Raw genomic sequence first — 20,254 nt, forward strand, 5'->3', positions numbered from 1 at the left:
GGGTTTTGGTCCTTAACTTGTTTGTTGATGTTTCTGACCTTTTTCAATTAATGACCAAAGATTTTACCACATTTTTCTCACAATTCTTATGTCCTCTTTCATCTGGGACAGCACTAAAACATGTAGTGCAAAGGAGCCTTAACTCTGACTTCTAAGTCTCAAGACTACAGGCCCACTCTATTAAAATAAATGGCATGATGGTCATGCAGTATCTAGAAAATGCTGAAGATAAGTGAATAAAGATAAGCATCCTCCGTGTCTCTGCCGTCACCATTCATCTGAGGAAAACAAATATTATCATGTATAACCACACAGACTTGGCTTCATGTTATAGAACATCAAGCTTGTTTAGGTGTGGATCCAAATCACGCATTTGGGTTGGCTCAGAGGATTGATTGCTCTTATAGCAGATTATTCCATGTTTGTCTTTGTTTAATCTAATCATTATACCAGCATCAGTGGCCAGCCTGTGTGTTTGTCTGCCACAAGCTAATTCCTCTCTCCAGCACATCTAAAAGCTCTGTTTGTTCCTCCATTCCTCCAGCCTCTTGATCATTGTCTCTGTCACTGTTTCACCATCTCTTTAACATTCTCATCCACATTTGTAAATAAGCATGTCTGTATACGATGTCCTCTGGTAATAGTTTGGCATGTGTATGAATTCTGGCCCATGAAAAAGAAAAGCTTTGTCCACTACTTTCAAATTCCTTTTATTTTTTGATAAAAATAATCCTACTGGAATTTGTCTGTGCTCTCTAGCGGTCCGTCCCTAGAGTTTTCAAAAACCCTTCGCCCCTTTACTAAGAGCACTGGGTATAGCATTAATATTATTTTTATAATAGGAAAGGAACCTAATTTATGGGCTCTATGTACAAGTCATACTGTTGGCAATAATGAGAAGGCAGGAGAGACATTTGCTGCCTCCAGACTTTCAAATTCTTTTGTAATTCTTTGGCACAACTTAATCTGTGTAAAGTTCAGCCATTTTGGTGCATTAAAACCAGTGTAATCATTTTGAAATCCTTCAGACTTGAGAGTATTTGAACATATTGTGAATATTTGAACAGCATTTATTGCCTTATTTGAGATACTGCTTGATAGGACTAATACAGAGGAAAACTTTTATCATAATTTTACATTTTATGTGTTTCTCCTCAGGTCCAGAGTACGTCATGGATGCCTCATCAACAATATGTTATGCAACCTACAGTAAGTACTCTGCCATTCACCTGCAATAGCTGCCCTTGACTCCCCATTGGGGCCCACCCCAAAATCTATGGTTTTCCTCCAGTTTCTGCACAGTGTTTCACCAGAGTCAGTGAAAGGTTTTAGGAGGGACTCATTAAAGGAAGTTTGTTTTACATTTGTGCTGAAAATAGTTTACAACGTGACAGATTTTTTATATTTATAGCAATATGACTGTTCAGAAGAATAAGTTCTGTCTGGAAAATCATTTGAGACACATTTTTCCTCTGTTGCAGGTCAAGTGTTAAACCAACTAAATTACATGGATGCACGTGGCATTACAGTACCACGTGAAAACTTCTGATAGCTAAATGATTACACTACTTTTGTCCTGCAGTTACCATACAGAGCTCCATAAAAGCATATTGTCCCACTCTGATAACCACATGTTTCCATCTTTCCTAGGCATGCAAACATATTTGGTTTTATTTTTTCGGTTGGCAGTTTATAGGTGTTTGTTGTGCCAGGAAGCCATTCAGCGTCATTTACCAGACCACAGCACAAAACAGACAGGCTGTAGCTTGTTGCTCTGGGTGACCAGCTGAGACAGCAGACAGGGGAAAAAAAATTAACATTAATTAGATTTCGCTCACTGACAACACAGCCTACAACAGTGAGCTAGTTACATTGCATTCCCTGGTATTCTTGGTTGAAGAGTGTAGAACATTAGTTTTTTGTTGTTTTTTTTTTTTTTTAATCAAAGTCCAAAATACTGTTTTTCTAATTCACAATTGAGTTATTTAATATTTGAATCACTGGCAAAATATTTTACTTCTATTATTAAAAACTGAATTTGCTTTGGATGTGATTCGATGGATCTTTCATCTTTTGATTTCAAATCTAACAACCACTGAAGAATATCATGTTTTTAGAGCCTCCCTGCTTTTATATTTAGTTTTAGATCCATATTTTCCTGAAAGTACCCACAGTGTTGTTTAGAATATTTCCCAGATCTGTATCCCTAATGTTAAAGCAACAAAGAGCATTAGTAGTTAAATAAACTGTCTTAAGGTTTAACTTTAATTGATCCTAGCACCATAAGTGTTCTTGGTTTGTTGCTTAGAGGTTTTAAATGTTTCTGCCAGAGGCCTTAATGTTTGCTTGAGGCTTTTTGTGGCCCCTGAAGCACATTCATTTAACTTTGTTTGCTTTTGCCCTCAGTTCATTCACCAAATGAGACTGGGAATCAGTCAAGGGCACATGTATTTGATTCTTTACAATTGTGAACCAGTTTCACTTTATCACAGACAAGAATTTTCTCAATAAATTTCTGTATAGTACAGTACAAAGTGCACTGCAGTATTTTCATACAGTATAGTAAAACACATTATTGAAGAACTGTGCCATACTACTGTGAAGTACAGGAGTACATAACAAGCATGTAAATATTGTGCTGCAGTTATAATTTGCTCTCTTATTGCAAAAGAAATTACCATCCTAAGGGTAACTTGAGAATTTATTTATTTATTTTTTTTTGCAAAAGTTACCTGTAATGATTCACACTGCTGCATAATTTAATGCTTTAGTATCTAAGTTCACTTTTCTGTACTAATGAGCAAATGAATATGCATGCAGGTGCATAGGTAGCACCTTACAATTAGGAGTTGTGACCCAAGATGTTTGGGAAATAATTAAGATATATGTTGCAACACACACTTTGGAAAGGCCCATAATAATATATTGTAAAAAAAAGAATAATTATTGTGCAAGATTTATCTTTTTTTATATATATAAATAATTATCACTGGAAAATGTAAATGCAAATTGAGTAACAGTGGGGAAAAAAAGGAAAAATGGGGCACAGTTGACCAATAAAGCATTTATTTCTGGTGTAGAGGTTAATAGGCAGTCTGGAAATAAAAAAATATATATATTTTAATTTATATATAATATTTTTAGCTTTTTCTTTAAATGCTGCTGATTTTGTTTTCAAGTAAGAATTATGTTTGCCTCAAGCAATCCATAAAGGTGTCAATAACATTGTTAACCTGAGTCAGGAGGACAACTGTTTGTGAGTCCCTGCAACTGAACAAATTGGGAAACACTGGACTATGCAGCCGATGGTCCAGCACTCACTCACTGGAGGAGTGCTCAGCCAGCCGCATGGCTCCCCGCTGTGGCCATTTACCACTCAGTCGTACCCATCTCACTTCCACTCCCGCTGTGGGACAGTGAACATGTAATCTGGTCGCAGCAGGCCAACCAGCCAGGCAGACACACACACGCACACCACACCCAGCTGCAGCTGCCCTCCAAGCCACTCAGTTTGCCTTTCAGCCTCACAACCTCCTGCCCTCCTGCGAGTCTCTTAATGCGCCCAGCCTCCTCTTCCCTATCATAGTTTGCAACCTTTCACAGTCAGGGCCGCACTTTCCTGGTGACACTTATTTCACTTAGAATTAAAGCTAGCTCGCTAACAAGCTAACTATTTGTTGCTGCTGCTGCATCTGCCTGTTGTGAGACTAGGCTTGAGTAACTGCTAATGTTTTCCTGATACATGTTTATGTGTTCTGATATTATGCATTGCCATTTGTATGGTCCATACTGGGTATTCCCAGCCAGCAGTATGGCTGCCTGACAGCCATCCATCTTCCAGCCTTATGTCAAGAGGCCTCTTGGAGCCATTGGCATTAACCACTAGCCAGTACCCACATTGTACTGTGGTGTATATCTCATCCTGCCTTCATGCCAGCAATAGTCATGTGGCCATATCCGTCCCCATGGCCCTGTCCCCATTGTGTTTTCTGTCACCAAACGGCTGCTAGACGCTAACCCCAGCTGTCACAGCCGTCAGTGGATCATAGCTACCAATCTGTCTCCCTTTATGACCCATGCTCACATCCGCTACCAGCCACATACACAGCAGACCTCCCCTTACACTCACACAGCCTGCCACCAGCTATGTGAATCACATCAAATTAGCCAAGCGTGCTAGCTTCATGAGCTCGGGGGGCTACTCAAAGCATTAAAAACCAATTGCTTGTGCTACAATTTGGCAGCTCCCGCCCTGTGTCGCATGTTAAGCCAGTGGAGCATTGGGCAATGGTGCTTTGGTGTCCGTGCAATATGGAGGCGGCCGAGCATGTAAGGGGAAGAGGTCACAGCTAGCCAGACGGACTGTGTAGAATAGAACAGAATAGAATAGATTAGAATAGACAAGGGATGTATCCGAAATCACTCCCTATATAGTCCCGTCAAAATGCTTCATATGCTCTGCTCTTGTCAGTGGTGACGCAAAATAATGATGATTGATAAGTGTCCAAAAACTCCTTACCATGGGCCACAAAGGTCCAACAAATTTGAACTTTGGTGCCCCCCTGCTACACTTGAGGCACCAGGGGCAGCTGTGCAGAACCACTGCAATGCACCACATAATGGCAAGACATGCATTAAGACATGCATAGAGATGAGGAGCATGTCACATTAAGTGTATTTCTGGCATATTAAAAGTACAAATTAAATTGTGTAATTGGGAAATAGTTACTATGCTATTGTAACTGTTATAAAAGGCTCCATGCGCTGTTTATGCAATTGTATACACATAATAACATTCTCAATCAGGGTACATGACAGACTGACATTGCTTTTGATAATCCAGTGAAAGCTAGTGCTTTTTATGCTTATTTGAAGTTATCTGTATTTAATATTTCAGCTGTGATTTGTTCCAACAAATTTCAGATGTTTGTAAAAACAGTTTTTTTCAGTCAAATTCAACTTATTTCTGTTGGCTTGGATTTTAAAGTTCGGTTTAGCCAAATCCTCTGGTCCTTCCTAACAATGTCACAAACTCACGAAGACATTACATACATTACATTATATACTGACCTTAAAAGCGTTAATTGCTGTAGCCCTCTCTAGGGCAAATTCAGCTTGTTTCTAAAATGGTATAAAGGGTCGACAGAGCTTCAGTTTCAGTTAGAATATATTGTGCTTCAATTAGCTACTCCTAATTCTACATTGATTTGTTTCTTTATTTTGATGTTTTCTTTATTTCAACTTAAGCTCCATTAAAAATAGTGCTAAACAGTAATTTGCTGGAAATAATAGATGATGTTAAATGTTGTTAAAGCTTAGAACAATCTGACTGAGAGTTTGCTTATTGCACAGTGAACAGGGAGTGTTACAGCTTGTACCACTTTGGTAAAGGTGTTTGTTGTTATCTGACTAGATTAAGTTTGACAAGTCCATCCATACGAAACTGGACTTCATCTAACAGAGGAGTCGGCACTTTGTTAGCAGCGAGAGAGAGAGAGAGAGAGAGAGAGAGGGAACAGAACAGTTTTCAAATTTTGTTTATCCCCAATTAATGGGCAAGATGCGCTCAGTGTGGAACTTGATAGAAAGTGACAGTGTTTTTTTAAGTGGACAGCTAGATGAAGTTGCAGTCTGTTCTTCCAGGCGTTGTTCTTCTTTCTTTTTTTTCTGTTTATCATCTGTCTTTTCTCTCTCTTCCTCTCACACACACTGTCTCTCTGATCTCCTACTGCTGTGCTCTGTTGGCAGTTAGACGTGGGATGTCAGAGCAGCGCGGCCGCTCGCCTTTTGTGCTCTGTTCTTCGGCCAGTGCTACACAAGTCAGCAGACCTTGTAGAAGAGAAAACTGAAAGAACTAAAGACCCCAAAAGACAAACACACAGATGCTCGACTGCATAAACACACATACTGTTTGAGTGCAGAAACACAGTCTTAATGGACTTACATACAGATCATCAATCACAAACCCAAACTCTCAAATTCACTTTACGCTGCCAAAGAGTGCTGGAGTAGCTGCAATGGCAGCCAAGCGCAGCATTGCTGTCTTTCCCCATGACTTATCCATCCTCTTTTTTTTCCGCTCTTTCCTCACTCTAAACTATATGTGCTTCAAGTATGTATTTGCTGGAGTGCAGTGGCCCTTACATACAGAAGGTGAATTATTGAATCCCCCTCCGTTGCACTCCAGCCAGTTCTCCCTGGCTCAGGCTTTGAATAGAGGCTTGCTGGGCCTCTTAGAATTGAACCATAACTATCTGCCCTCATCAGATGGGGGTGAATCGGTGCGCTGTGTGATACCCATCTCCCCACCTGACATTAAAAACGCTCCGCGGATTCAGAGGGGGAACATTATGTTGGTCTCATGGATTTGACTGGCGAGGCAGAATTTGAGACAGGGTTACAGTCGTCCTTGAGTTGCTCTCACTGCTCTTTCTCTCCTCTCTCCATCTTTTCATCCCATCCTCTCCTTTTTTCCATACACCTACCGCTCATTTCTCCCTCATTTTTCCTCACTCCATTCCTCCTGATTCTCTTTCTCTCTCTTCTCTACCGCCCTTTTAGAGTATAGCTCTCTTTTTTTTTCTTTTTTTTTTTTTTGCTGTGCCAGTGCCAGCAAAAAAATCCTCTGTTCAGGGTTAAAGTTTCGTTCATATAAGAGAGATATTGTTGCAGTGCCACAGGGTGACTGACAGAGAGATGGAGTGGCTGCATTTTCACTATAAGCTTCTGGATATTACCTTGAAAAATTCTGCAATAGTCGCAAAAATAAATTTTGAGACAAAAGCTGACATGCTTTGGTGGACAGGCTTTATTAGCTCGCTGTGTTTTCTAATTGGATTTCTAATCTTTTTTGCTTTTGTAAATGGAGCAAATATTCTGGAGATATCCTTGTGTGTGAAATGATCCATTTGTCTACAGAAGGCAGTCAGAGAATGGCTGATAAACAAGCACAGTCCGAGCATGGAGAGGAATGGACCTCCCATGAAGACATGACAAATACTGTTACATGCTTCATCTAGCACCCTTATCCTCTCTGATACACACATATATGCATGCACACAAATGTTAGTGGTTTTTCTTTTTGACCTCATTACTATAAGCATTTTATACTTATAACCAACCCCAATAGAGGTGAAATTAGCAGTATGGATCTCTCATTCTCAAAGAGACATATACAGCACAGAGGCAGAATTGCCAGGAAGAATCTCAATCGTGTCCCCATATTTTGACCTGTAGTTTTCTATCACACTTCACATGCCATCTGGTGTCATTTTGAAAATGTAGATTGCTGTGGTAAAACATTTCAGAGTAATTCAATCTGTGCCCTCTGAGATATTACACATGATGGACAGACAAATTAATCAATAAGTAGAAGGAGGCTGATCCATTATCCCTCTCATTTTCATTTCATTGTGGAGGACAAATAGATACACAGAAGATAAACATCTTTGCCAGAGGTGAGAAATCCTTCATTGGTTTCAGGCTTCACATGTTAATCTGCTAACATGCATCGCTGTGGCCCCTCAGCTGCTTCATTTCCACTGTAATGATTCTCTTTTCCCTGTAGGTCTGGCTCATATTTGCAATTAAGCTTTTCCAAACCCTTAGAAAATGAGATTTCAAATTTCAGTGTGATGGCGAAGGCCAAGATAAGCCGCTATCTGCATCACTGACCACTTGTGAGGTTTCATTCACTGCTAGTCATCAGTCTGCACAACTACTTCTCTGCTACTTCAGTGGAGTAAAATCAGTATTTCACCTTCCTAGCTATGGCGCGCTTTGTCTTATAGTCAGACTGTGTTGGTAATAGTGGGGCAGCCCTGGTAGTCTGTTAGCCCCAAGGAGGGATTCATGCTGTGGATTAGAGTGGAAGACACAGGATCCCAGATCCCTATTCTGGGCTTACCTGAATAGAAAGGTGCCTGAGGGCATCTGGAAACTGTGGTCAAAGTCACGGTCAGTGAAGGCAAAGGTATGGGTGGCAACTGTAAATCTCAACAGAGCACAAACAGTTAAAAAGGAGCTCGTATATACACACTGAGATCGTGAGGAAAATATAAATATAGATGAAAAGACAAAGACAAACATGCACTCTATAATATTATAACATTCCTTAACTAGAAACTTTTTTGTGGTTGCTATGGATACGGTTTCATTACCTACAGTGTATACCCTTCAGGTGGGCATGCAGTATTAAGGGTCCCTGGCATGCTGTACTGTATATAGTTACCAGTCAATCATCAGCAGATGTTCGGAAACACAAGGCTTTCCAGACCAATAACGACCGACTGAACAAGCTTAGTCTGTGTGTGTGTCACTGGAGATGGAGAAATGTCTATGCAGTACCTGGGCTTTAGCAGAATTACTCTAACCCTGTGGCGTGGAGCTGGAACACCCCTGCAAGTATCCTGCAGCCCGCATGTCACACAAAACACACTAAACATACACACACCGGCATCAGTATCCAAACCACAGAGCCTCACATGGGGAAACCAACTGTCAAATACAGGGAGGAATGTGTTGAGTCAAGCGCGTGTCTGCTTTCATGTGGACAACACAAGTGATGCTTTGTTAGAGTGGAAGACTCGGGAATACAGCCTCGGTCATTGTTTGACGTTCCTGAGGTTTTTAATGTGCCCCCTTCTGTTCTCTCCATTTCACCTGTCAGAGGGCACATTCACTTCATGACCCATTCTTTCTTCTTCCCAGGCTATAAAGGATTAGTGATAGATTTTCATAATCATACACTATGCTTGCTTTCAATAACCAGATGCCTACTTGAAAGTGGGGAAACTTTAGGGCCTAAGAGTGGAGGATGAGTGCATGAGCTTGTCTTTGTGGCCTCGGGCTGTTTTCACTTAGAGCGAGGGCATTGCCACCACCTCAAGGTAGTGATATATCAACACCAGTTTAAAGCAGCAGTGCAGGTAGGCAATAATGTTGGATATTATAACCTGCAGCAGTGATAGCGATCAGCAAAATAGCGAGCTGTAGGGATGCTCTGATCGTGCTTTTTAGGGCTGATACTCATCAAAGTGTTCATCAGTGGTCATCAGAATCAGCTGAAGCTGATCTGATCTTTTATAGGGAGGTTATGCAGAAGGCATCCAGTAAAACCCATTACACTTTTCTAATTTATAAATTATATATGATTTTAAGTTTCATGTTTTTGTTTTTTGCTCTAAATGCAGGTAGTTAGCTATTAACCATGAGCAGTGCTTCAGTACATGTTGTAATACTCTGTTAAATGCTCCAAAATCAGTTGTTTTGTCTTTTCTTGTTTTCAAATTTTTCCCTCAACTGCATGCTTCACAAAGCAGATGAAAATATTACAAAAAGACAGTTTTGCATCTTTTTCAGACACATAGTTGTAAACCAAACAACAATCCCTCAGTTTTCACATTTGAAGACCGCAGCCTCACAGTAAATTGACTGCTTATATAGCACTTTTCTAGTCTTATCGACCACTCAAAGCACTTTACAATGTAAGCCACATTCACCCATTCACACACACAGTCACACAGCGTCTCACACTACAGGAAGAGCCAGGGATCGAACACCGACCTTCTGATCAGCGGACGACCCGCACTTCCTCCGGAGCCACAGTCGCCCACAAGCCACAGCAAAACTGTTTTTTAACTTGATGAAGCCTGTCTTGCTTAATAAAAAAGTTCCTTTAGCTCATATCATGCTATCACAGTTCCCCATCTAACTAAGTACATTTGGTTCAGATTATTTTTGTGATACACTTCTCCTTCACTGAGGGATATGTTGTTAGTTTATACAAAGCATGACATAATGAGTAGTACATACAGTAAAATTAGCTCCACCTCAACCAAACAGCAGTGGAATGCTGCTCATTACATTACATCAATGAGTTAGTGTTAACAACCCAATAATATAATAAATACCATTTTTCTGACTATGTTTCTGCATGTGTGCTTTTACTTTTGATACTTTGAGTACATCTTGGTGATAATAGGACATTTACTTTTCATAGACTATTTTTACGTTGTGATATTAATTATATAAGTAAAGGATCTCATCACTTCTTCTGCCTGGACACAAGCAGATGTAACACTGGCTCCATATAGAACTAGACAGGAATGTGAACCACCTGCAGCCTCCTGCATGTGGTGGAGATCCTTCAGCCTTAATGGATCATGCGGTAAAAACACTCACTATTTCTGATCAGCAAATGGAAAGTAGTGAATATCAGCTGATAGCGATCAGCGCTCCATCAGTCGGAGCATCACTGTTTACTTGTAATGAGCGGTCTTTAAAAAAACACTGCTGGTTGTAAAATTTTTACAAGATTTTTTATTCACTTTACATTGTCTCAGGTCGTTGAGTGTATATCACTGTATTTAACAACCAGGGGGCTGATATCATCTGTCTCCTGAGCAGGATCAATACCATCTTAAGCAAGACGGAGTTTTCACAGACACACACACTTACACACGCAGGCACACACACACATGCACACCAAAACATGTGCATACATTGAGGAGATCTAAAAACATCATCTCATACACTTGGAACAGATAACGTCTGAGAGGAGAGAAAGAGAGGACAAATCAAAAACATATATTGTCTATTTGTGTCAGTCTCTTTCTCATTTTCTTTCCACTCTAGTCTGACAGTAGACAGACACACAACCAGACAGACACTCACATACACACACACACACACACACAATAAAACCCCCTCTCTCACAGACACTCAGTCTCACAAACACAGAAAATCGAAATCACAAATCGGCTTAACTCTCCCTGACACGTCTGTGAATTAAGCCTTTCCGTTGCTCTCCCTTTCCCATTATAAAGGCATTGTCAGAGGCTGAATCAGTAACAGGTAGCCCACAGCTCCTGCTGCTTCCCTCTCCTCCTCTCTTTCGCTGTCCTTCCCTCTTCCTCACCCTCTCTCTTTTTTCCTCCTCTTTCTTTGTCTTGTCTCGCTCTCCCCCTGTGTGTGTGTCCCTCAGCCTTCTCTCTAATTCTCTCTTCTGCCTCCGTCTCTCCTGGCTCCCGTCTTCCTCATGACCTCCATCAGTTCTCCCCTTAATCATCTCTCCTGTCCTCACACAGTCTTTCTCTCTCTCTCTCTCTCTCTCTCCTCATTTCCCCTCTGCTTTTTTCATCTATCACAGCCAGCAGTGGAAAGGAACTAAGTACTAGCTATTTCCATGTTGTGCTAGTTTACACTTCTACTTCACTGCGTTTCATGATGGGAAACAGTTTTTACTTCACTACATTTATTTGACAGCTATAGTGAGTAGTTACTATGCCATGCAGGAGGCTGCAGCTTTACAATTACTAAGTAGTTCCCAACTAGTATTTGACTAAATCAGGTTGCACCATTAACAATAAAGAACTTTTAATAATGTGTAAATAGGTTTCATCTGTGCACCTGGTACTCTGAGCTGAACACACTCAAGACTGTGGAGGTGACAGTGGGCTTTAGAAGACACCCCTCAGGACTGCTCCCCCTCCCAATATCCCAACAGCCCTGTGGAGACCTTCGAGTTTCTTGAAACTGTCATTGCCCAAGACCTGAAGCGGGAGACCAACATCAACTCCATCGTCAAAAAGGCCCAGCAGAGGATGTGCTTCTGTGGCAAGTGAGGAAGTATGGTCTGCCACAGGAGCTGTTGAGCCAGTTCTACACCGCAGTCTTCAAATCTGTCCTGTGCACATCCATCATGGTCTGGTTCGGAGCAGCCACAAAACAGGATAGGAACAGACTGCAGTGAACAGGAAAGCCAGAAGAATAAATCATTGGTGCTCACTCTACAGGATTTGTACTCTTCAAGAACCAGGAAAAATCATTCCTCACGTCCTGGACACAACCTTTTTCAGCTCCTCCCCTCCGGCAGGCTCTACAGAACCCCATACACCAAAACTCCCAGACACAGGAGCAGTTTCTTTCCTCATGCCATCATCCTCATTAACAGCTGACTAGTATCATTTGCTCTGCCGTAGCTCCTTGTTTCATCAGATACTTATTACACCCTGCTTCACATCTACAGGTCTTGTATTTTACAAATACTGTTATGTCACAATTTATTCCCATACATGATGCACATCTCAAAATTCCTCATGTGTGTCAACATACTGATTCTGATTCTGATGATGCAGAAATATCCAAACACTGACATTATAACAAGGCTAGTTTTCAACATACTAAGAGCTGCTGCAACTGCAATACTTCTTCCACCATTGATCTTAGCATTCCACCCAGTTTCTTTGTTTTTGTGTGGAGGTGTAACTCAGGGAAGGATCACATGAAGCTTGCATATCGAGTGGGAGAGGGAGGGAGACAGGAAGGGAGGGGAGGAGGGAGGAGAGAGAGGGTTAGCTGACTGTGTTGTGAATGCAGGGAGTAGACAAGCAGAGCGATTCTGACAGGCTGTGTCTGCACAGTTTGTTCTCCAATAGGCCCACACAGAGTCACCAGTGGGGCGCACACATGCGTGCACACACTCGCAAACACACACCATCGGAGTTGCACGCTCATATACATGCACACACACACACTGTCAGACTCTTTCACACTCACGCACAAATGCTGTTACACACAGTGTGTTGCAGGCTTACCCACAAACACACATAGACGCACACAAAGTGAGAGGAGAGACGAGCCGAGCAGAGGAAAAGGGCTTGGTTTTTAACGCGTTCCTCCCGAGGCTTCAGTGCTAGGGAAATGGAGCTATCATGACAAGGGATGAAAGAGCAACAATGGTTTCATCACTTTCCCTCATGTTCCACTGCACCGTGAAAAAGAAGCTTCTAGCGTTCTCATCCGCCCGTTAGGGAAAACATGCCGCGCTTTATACCAAGAGGAGAGGCTCGAGTGTGAGTGAGTGAGTGAGTGAGTGAGTGAGTGAGTGAGGGGAGGGAGAGAAAGCATCCTCTCTCAGCAATCAATAAACCGCACAAACCCATATTGTTGATACATCAGCAGCAGATATTGACCATTTTGATGTCCCTGTGTTCGGTTGCTGTTTATTGACACTGTCTCTCTTTCCTTCTTCTTCTTCTCTGGCTCTGTTGTCCTCGTGTCACCCCTGCCTGAGTCCCACCTTTCTATCTTCTGCTCTTTTTTTAATTGCTTTTGTTTTCCATTAATTCATCTCTTCCCCAATATTTCTCCTTCCTCCTCTCCCTGCTAACTTTCTCTCTCTTGGTCACGTTTCTTCACCTCCCAGCTTCCTGCCTCACCTCTTTTAACCCTGACCACCACCACCCCAAGTCTCCACCCTCCCTTACACCTTATCCTCTTGTCTATACAGTGTTATATGTACCTCCTGTCACTTGTGAAATCAGTTTGCTTATTTTCTGATATTTATTTTCGGTTTGCTATGGCCTTTTGCTTTTTTATCATTATTATTATTTATATTTTGCATGGTCAGCAAGAGGACTGGCAACCACTTTGCAGAAGCTAGTGGGAATCACAATATGTACACAAAGATATGCTTAACCTATTCCTCCATTCATCTCACCTTCTCCTTGTCTTCTTCCACCAGGGTGCAGTGATCACGCCAGCCATGGACCACACTATGTCCATGCAGCCTGCCAGCATGATGGGCCCTCTCACCCAACAGATGAACCATCTGTCCCTGGGCACTACAGGAAGTGTGAGTACCACTTGCGGTGCTACAGTGAACCACGTACTGTAAATAACACAAACACCCAAACACAAGCTTGTCTAGTGGCCATAATCCAGATGAGAGAACATCTGAGTTGGTTTGGTTACACTTGTTTACAGTATCTCATCGTTTTGTTATCCAGTTGTTTTTCTCAGAATAAAGCTACAGTACAGTTAATCAATCAATCAAGGCAGTAAACATGCAAATAGAATATTATCCTATATTAAATATGAGGTAATATGTAATTTGATCTAATTTCCAGAGCGTTTCTAAATCTTTTGTTCGATTTACCATTAATGTGGGAAGCAGACTGACAGTTTTACCATAATGTGTCACTTGCCCAAATGATAAAATTATATAAATGCAGTAAATAGCACTGACATGGTTTGAGATTTTTTCAGGGTCTGCCAAAAAACTACAAATCTATTCACAGACATGTCTACTATAAATGCAGCTAGCTGCTTTGCTGTTTTCATTATACCAGTCCAGCTAGGCAAAACACTTGAAAGGATGGATCCACTCAAAGAGTTGAGAAAGAAACCGGCAGGTGTGTATTACACTGCAGGTATGGGTCAGGAGGACCAAGGTGAGGCCTTTTATCTTTGGGGAACATTGTTCATTTAGTTCAGAAACAAAGTACACATTGAGTAAAAGGTAGATTTTACATTTCCTTTTAAAGCCAAACGTTCTTAGGCTGTCGCCACATGTGCTCTGCCGCGGAGCTGCCGTATCATTTGTTTTACACTGCATGCATTCACTGCCAGATACTGAGAGAGCATATTTCCTCCCTGATCTTCCACATTAAACAGATTTCCTGTGAAGCTTAACAGTGGGACAGGGCCCTCTGTTCTCCACCTTCCTCACTTTCACCCTCTAATTTCTGTTTCTCTCTCACACTCTCTGTCCCGCTCACTCTCTAAATCACACATCAAATCTATCACTCCATTAGTTTTCCTTATTCCACACATGCACGTACACACGCTTACAGTCACCGGCCCCTAAACCAGGAACTCCCCCCTGTTTCAGGATCAAGTCGACTTAGAGGTGTCACACAGTTCTGAAGCCTGACTTCCTGCCCTAACCCTGCTGCCCGGGGGCAGGCAAGCAGGCAGCTTTGCTCCAGCACTACCTTTGATCTGTGTGTGTGTGTGTGTGTGTGTGTGTGTGTGTGTGTGTGTGTGAGTGTGAGTGAGTGTGTATGATTGAAACAGTGCTGTATTGTACAGTTACCCATGTGTTTCCAGGTGAGCTGTCAGCGACTGTGACGCCACGTTGGCTCTGTCAGGAATGCCCCCTCCCTAATCTACCCCAGCTGTGCTAACAACCAGGATTAGAGACAGGCTAATCTATGATGATGGCTTCTGATGTTTGATGGGTTGTATTATAGGAGAAAATGGGTTAAGACACTCACTCTCCTTTTTTCACTTCTGGTTTACTCTCTCTGCCTCTCCTCCTTCTGCCTGCTTAGCTTTCCCCAGGCAATGTGCTGTGTAGCATAACTTTTCTATGGCTGAGCTGCACACACGGCACGCCATACCTGATCATCTGTGGGAATAGAGACATGTTTCCTGTAAAGCTGAATCTTAAGCCAGATGTGAAAGCCCTTTCATACTTCCTGATTGAAAAAGCCTGTTAAAAGAGGGGTTAGGAACCAGCATCTGTAACTATCCGTGTAGTAAACTGGACTTGACACCACATATTCTCAGAGCACATTCCTCCAGTGTGCACACATGTGGTGAAGTTGTTTTGATTGCCCCCGCTGGTCATGTGACGTAACCTTTGCCACAGAAGAGCACCTGCCATGAGCAGCATCTCCAAAGTCAACAACTTATCACGACTGCCTCTGGCCACTGAAGGAGAAGCCACACCTCAGAATACCCTTGGCTGTCCCAGGACTCTCTGCGGCTGTTTGTGTATGGCTGTGGCTTTCTTCTTCTCTCCAAGAAAAGAACCAAATGTTCCCGGTCCGCCCAAAGCTGCGACACTGGTGTGGTGACCAGAGCTTTCCGAGAACGCAGTGTTATTTTGCGCTATTGAGAGCGTGGATCGGCACGAAGGGTTTGGCCTGCTACAAAGGAGCGGCAAGGAAAACCTCACCTCGTAATGAGGAAGTATGGATCGGTGCCGTCTGATGGTCACTGCTTTGGAATTCATCTGCTTCACCAGAAAATGTTGTGTTTTCAACAACTTGTATAGTCACCCAGCTCAGTCAGTTTGTCTGTCTTGAATAACTTGAGTACAGAATGCTAAAGAACCTCAGGCTCCGTGTTTATGGATGGCACACATAAACATGCCATCTATGCTCCTCACTGATTTATTTTACCCTGTTTGGTGCATATTGCTCTGTTACTGATTTATTTACTATGTTACAGCTCGCACCACTTAACAGGAGTCTATCTGTCACGCCTTGTGTTCGCTCTTCCCTGTTAGTTGCTGTGCATGTGTGGATTTGCCCATGCTCTGCTTGTCATTTTAGTATCTCTGTGTGTGTGTGTGTGTGTGTGTGTGTGTGTGTGTGTGTGTTTTCACATACTGTATGTCAGTGTCTGCGTTTGTGTGTGTGTCTGTATGTGTGTGTGTGAGCAACATAGTGTTTGACATGACAAGAGGTGACCTTCCCTCTGTGTTCTCCATCCTATTCCTGTCATGGCATGTAGAACCCAGGTCTCTGTTGTCATGGTGACAGTGATGATTGACAGCTTCTGTGTCCCTGGAAGACAGATTTGTGTGAAGTGCTTTCCTCTATTATCTGGGCTGTTTCCCTTGGTTTTCTACAGGGAAACCCAAGTACAGCATGTTTTTCTGCATTTCCATAACTGTGCCTGGTTATATTTAACCTTTACTCACTCAGGGAAGTTGACTGAGTGTGTGCTCTCTTCGCTTGTAGCTTTACATTCAAGCAGTAACACATGTTGACACCTGGGTGAGTCCTAGTACCACTGAGCAGTTGGGTCTTAGCAGGACCTTGAAAGTAATTGTTCAGGGAGGACCAACCTTTTATGCCATTTTTTAATTTTACATTTCAAATGTGTTTAAGGGCCTGTAGCCAAGAACTCTGGTGCAATATGTGACCACTCTTGAGTAAGTTTTATTCCTCTGATATTGAAATCCGTGTGCTTAATTTAAAGTTTGTCTTGCGAAATAAGAACTTAATTCTGAATTCAGATTGTATTTTTTCAGTTCGTATGCAGCAGACTCTGGAGTGAACTCAGACCTTGTGCCTGAAATAATAAAGAAGTACAGCTGTAATGAAATTTCAGGCTTATACATTCATGTCCCATGGTACAGAGTTAAGTTTGTACCTAATTTGGGTTTCTTAAGATAGACCGTAGTAGTATTTTAGCTTTCCTTAATCCTTTAACACCGGAGCCTCGAAATGTCCGCCTGGTGAAATTACCGTAATGACACCTATATGCCTAAAACGCAAGGTCTTAGCTTTCAGAAACCGTTGGAATTTTCCGATTGCTCAAACCGTGACAGAGTTACGGTAATCCAAAGTGTGCCTGCGCAAATGTGTCGTCGACGTTTGTTTTTAAAGGGTTAAAGCTGTACCAGTCTTTTTTTTTAAATAAACAATTAATCAAATAACTTTTTGTAATGTGAAAGTGTCATTCACAATGACAAATCTGCAGTTCCTCTCTACTCAGAGCATTTTAGTGTCCTTCAGCTAATTGTTTTGATTTTACTATTTTGGTTCTGTCTCACCATTTTCAGTCATGGCTTTTCCAGCAGCAGCAGAGAAGCCATAGAACAGAGAACAGAGGAGCCAGAAGAGTTTACTGCTTGTTCCTGTGCCCTTAAGTGGCTACAAAAATCAATTAATACTGCTTTAAAAATAACCACATTAAAAATAACATTGCTTAGAAGTTTTCAATTGTAAATCGATCAGACTGTTCAAACAACAGTTACATTTAAATTCAGTATTACTCACCACATGTTGAGTGCACTTAATTCCTGATATAATATATGCAAAGATGATTTTTTTTGTTGTTTTTTTGTTTTTGTCTTTTGCTATTGCAATTTGGTGCATTACTGTCACCTGTATATCAGTGGAATAATTTGAAACCTAGTTTAACCTGTGTGCATGTGTATTCAACAAAATGTGGACCCACTCAAAAAAAAATGCTCTACAGGGCACATTTAATACTGAGGTAGTAAATATTAAAATAGTAAAATGATACACACTAAGCCTGCTGAAAAGAATGTGTTTAAAGAAGTAATTTAACAGATGACACTGATTTTGCTAGTGTAAATCTCTTCAGGCAGAGTGCTAACAAAGCCTAGGGGCCAAGATATGGAGGTTTTTTTTCATGGTGAGGTGGAACAGCACTGTGATTCACACTCGCCGGTGTGCAGCTCCAATAGTTCCCATCATGTTGGGTCCCCACAGCTAAGATCAATAGTCATCAGAGCCCATCCCCACGCTGCTCTGCCATTAATAACCCACACTGAATAGCTGGATGCTCTTGCCTTGACCAACTGTTATCCTCCACCCTGCAGACGATATGACAGAACAGCATGTCAACACAGAGGGGATAGATGTGGAGACTGAGTGACAGACAGGGAGGGGGATGATTTATTTGGACATTTAAGCATGCTAACGTGCTGTGCTACATTCCACCAGGGCCAGAAATTCTCATCGATGTGGAAAACTGATCAGAAAGTAAACTGCCCCATCACCCTCATACCCACCAAACTGCATCTCATACTTCACTGTAGTGCAGAGGCCCAAACCACTGCGGTACCAGAGCGGCTCTGTCTATTCTATGGATTTTCATCCTGGTATCGCTGCATTGCGGTCCAACTTTATAATGTAGTTATAGGTGTGTGTCATGGAGACTGATGGTAGAGAGGAAACCTAAGGAGTCGACTCACACCAGCCTCATTAAGGAAATATTCAGTCCTCCCGTTCATCAAACATCCGCGCACGCTATCTTCTTCAGGCGCAGGTGTGTGTGCGCGTGCATGCGTGGCTGTGTGTGTGTGACTGCAAGAGTGAAACACAATTTATTGCCAATTAGGGATGCTTTATATTGCCCAAACCTTTCCCCTGACTATGGTCAGGGAAGTATTAAAAGAGTTGAAATTGGACAAAAATCATCTTTATCACCATAGCAACCCAATTCACTGTAGCCAGACTTGACATCCCTGTGACTTGCCACAGCAGCGGGTGCAGAATTGTGCCCTGCTCGACCTGCCACATTAAATAGGTTAACTAATGGTTAAGGTAGACGAAAAAATCTTATCTTATTAAATTTTCTTGTTAAATCTAATTTAAATTCCTTTTGCAGTCCTGCAGAGAAATATAACATTTCAAATGGACATTCTCCTTTGACAGGGAGATTTTGATATTGCTAATTATCTCCTGCTTCCCTTCATTTGCTTTCATGCAGCCCTCACAGGTGAGTTGGCTGAATAAGTTAATGGAAAGGGGAGGCGAAGACAAAAAGTCAAGAAGAAAATTGGTATGCATGGTTTAGATTCACCAGGGAGAAGGTCACTTCAACAATCTGATAGGCCCTTTTAGACGATAGCAGGCTGAGAGAGAGAGAGGGAAGTGACAGAAAGGTGAGAGGGAAGAAGGGATGACACAGAGAGGTAATGTGGTAATGTGTCAGGAAGTCTGGATATGCTGCCTCGCCCCGTCCTGAGTGTCACAGCCCTGATGGTGTGATAACCTTAAATTCACACGCACAGACCCACACAGTCATACTGACATAGGAACGCACACAAGCATCCATCCCAGGGCATCCTCCTGGCCATGTGTAGCGACGGTGGGGGAGTTAATCACCCATGTCCATGGCCTTTAGCTGCTCTCATTAGCGGTGAGCGGTGGAGCCGTACCCGATCCATTAGCAACGCTGCCGGTAATGACACTTCACCAGCACCGCCGGGCCCACAGCCAAGAAAGGCTCCGCAGCCCGGCACAACCCCTCCATTACTGCCTCCTACTGCATATTGCCGCCACGCTTTTTAGCACTGGCAGGGGGACTGAGAGGCAAAGGAAAAAATAAGACAGAAAGAAAGGGATTGTACTTCCCTTTTTCCTTGGTCCGGAAAAGCAGCAGGAAGATGAGGAGAGGCGGAGAGGCAGCCCAGTGGCTTTTATCTGGGATCACATCCGTTGGCGCTGTACTGCAGCATTATCGTTCCAAGCCTCTTTGTCTTTGTTTGTCTTTCTCACACTCAGACACACACACACACACACACACACACACACACAGACATGCACAGACTGTATGTTCCCAACACACAGCTGCACACAGGAGAACACATACATCCACATGAACAGTTGGACAGACACATAGTGAAGTCATCTTTTATGCACAGGCATGTGCTAATTAAAAAGAAGTGCACACACTGGCAAATCAGGCTTAGACTGGCACACATGTTCACCACCCCACACACACACACACACACACACCATGCATTCACAGCAAGTCTCAGAAAAGCCTCACAGAAAGTGCCGTGTCTTCATTCATATTGCATGTGAAAGCCCCATGGCTGTCATGTAACCAAACCTGTGTCACATCTGTAAAATGGCCTTCATGGGGGGAGCTAGCATCCAGTTAAAAGCCAGAGCAGGCATGACTAAAGGAATATAGG

General features: G+C 42.4%; 1 protein-coding gene across 7 annotated transcripts in view; it reads left to right on the forward strand.

Moving 5' to 3' along the window:
- The window catches only part of rbms3 (RNA binding motif, single stranded interacting protein), a 265,127-nt gene that overhangs the window by 234,524 nt on the left and 10,349 nt on the right, over positions 1-20,254 (forward strand). For all 7 annotated transcript variants that reach the window (XM_071501325.1, XM_071501326.1, XM_071501322.1 and 4 more), the window contains 2 exons: positions 1,159-1,209; positions 13,526-13,636. In XM_071501325.1, the coding sequence (XP_071357426.1) occupies positions 1,159-1,209; positions 13,526-13,636 (162 nt within the window). The remainder of the gene's footprint in view (positions 1-1,158; positions 1,210-13,525; positions 13,637-20,254) is intronic.

The sequence above is a fragment of the Trachinotus anak genome, unplaced genomic scaffold (genome assembly GCF_046630095.1).
Source record: "Trachinotus anak isolate AG129_WGS33_773 ecotype Australia unplaced genomic scaffold, CSIRO_AGI_Tana_v1 ptg000016l, whole genome shotgun sequence".
NCBI classification, from domain to species: domain Eukaryota; kingdom Metazoa; phylum Chordata; class Actinopteri; order Carangiformes; family Carangidae; genus Trachinotus; species Trachinotus anak.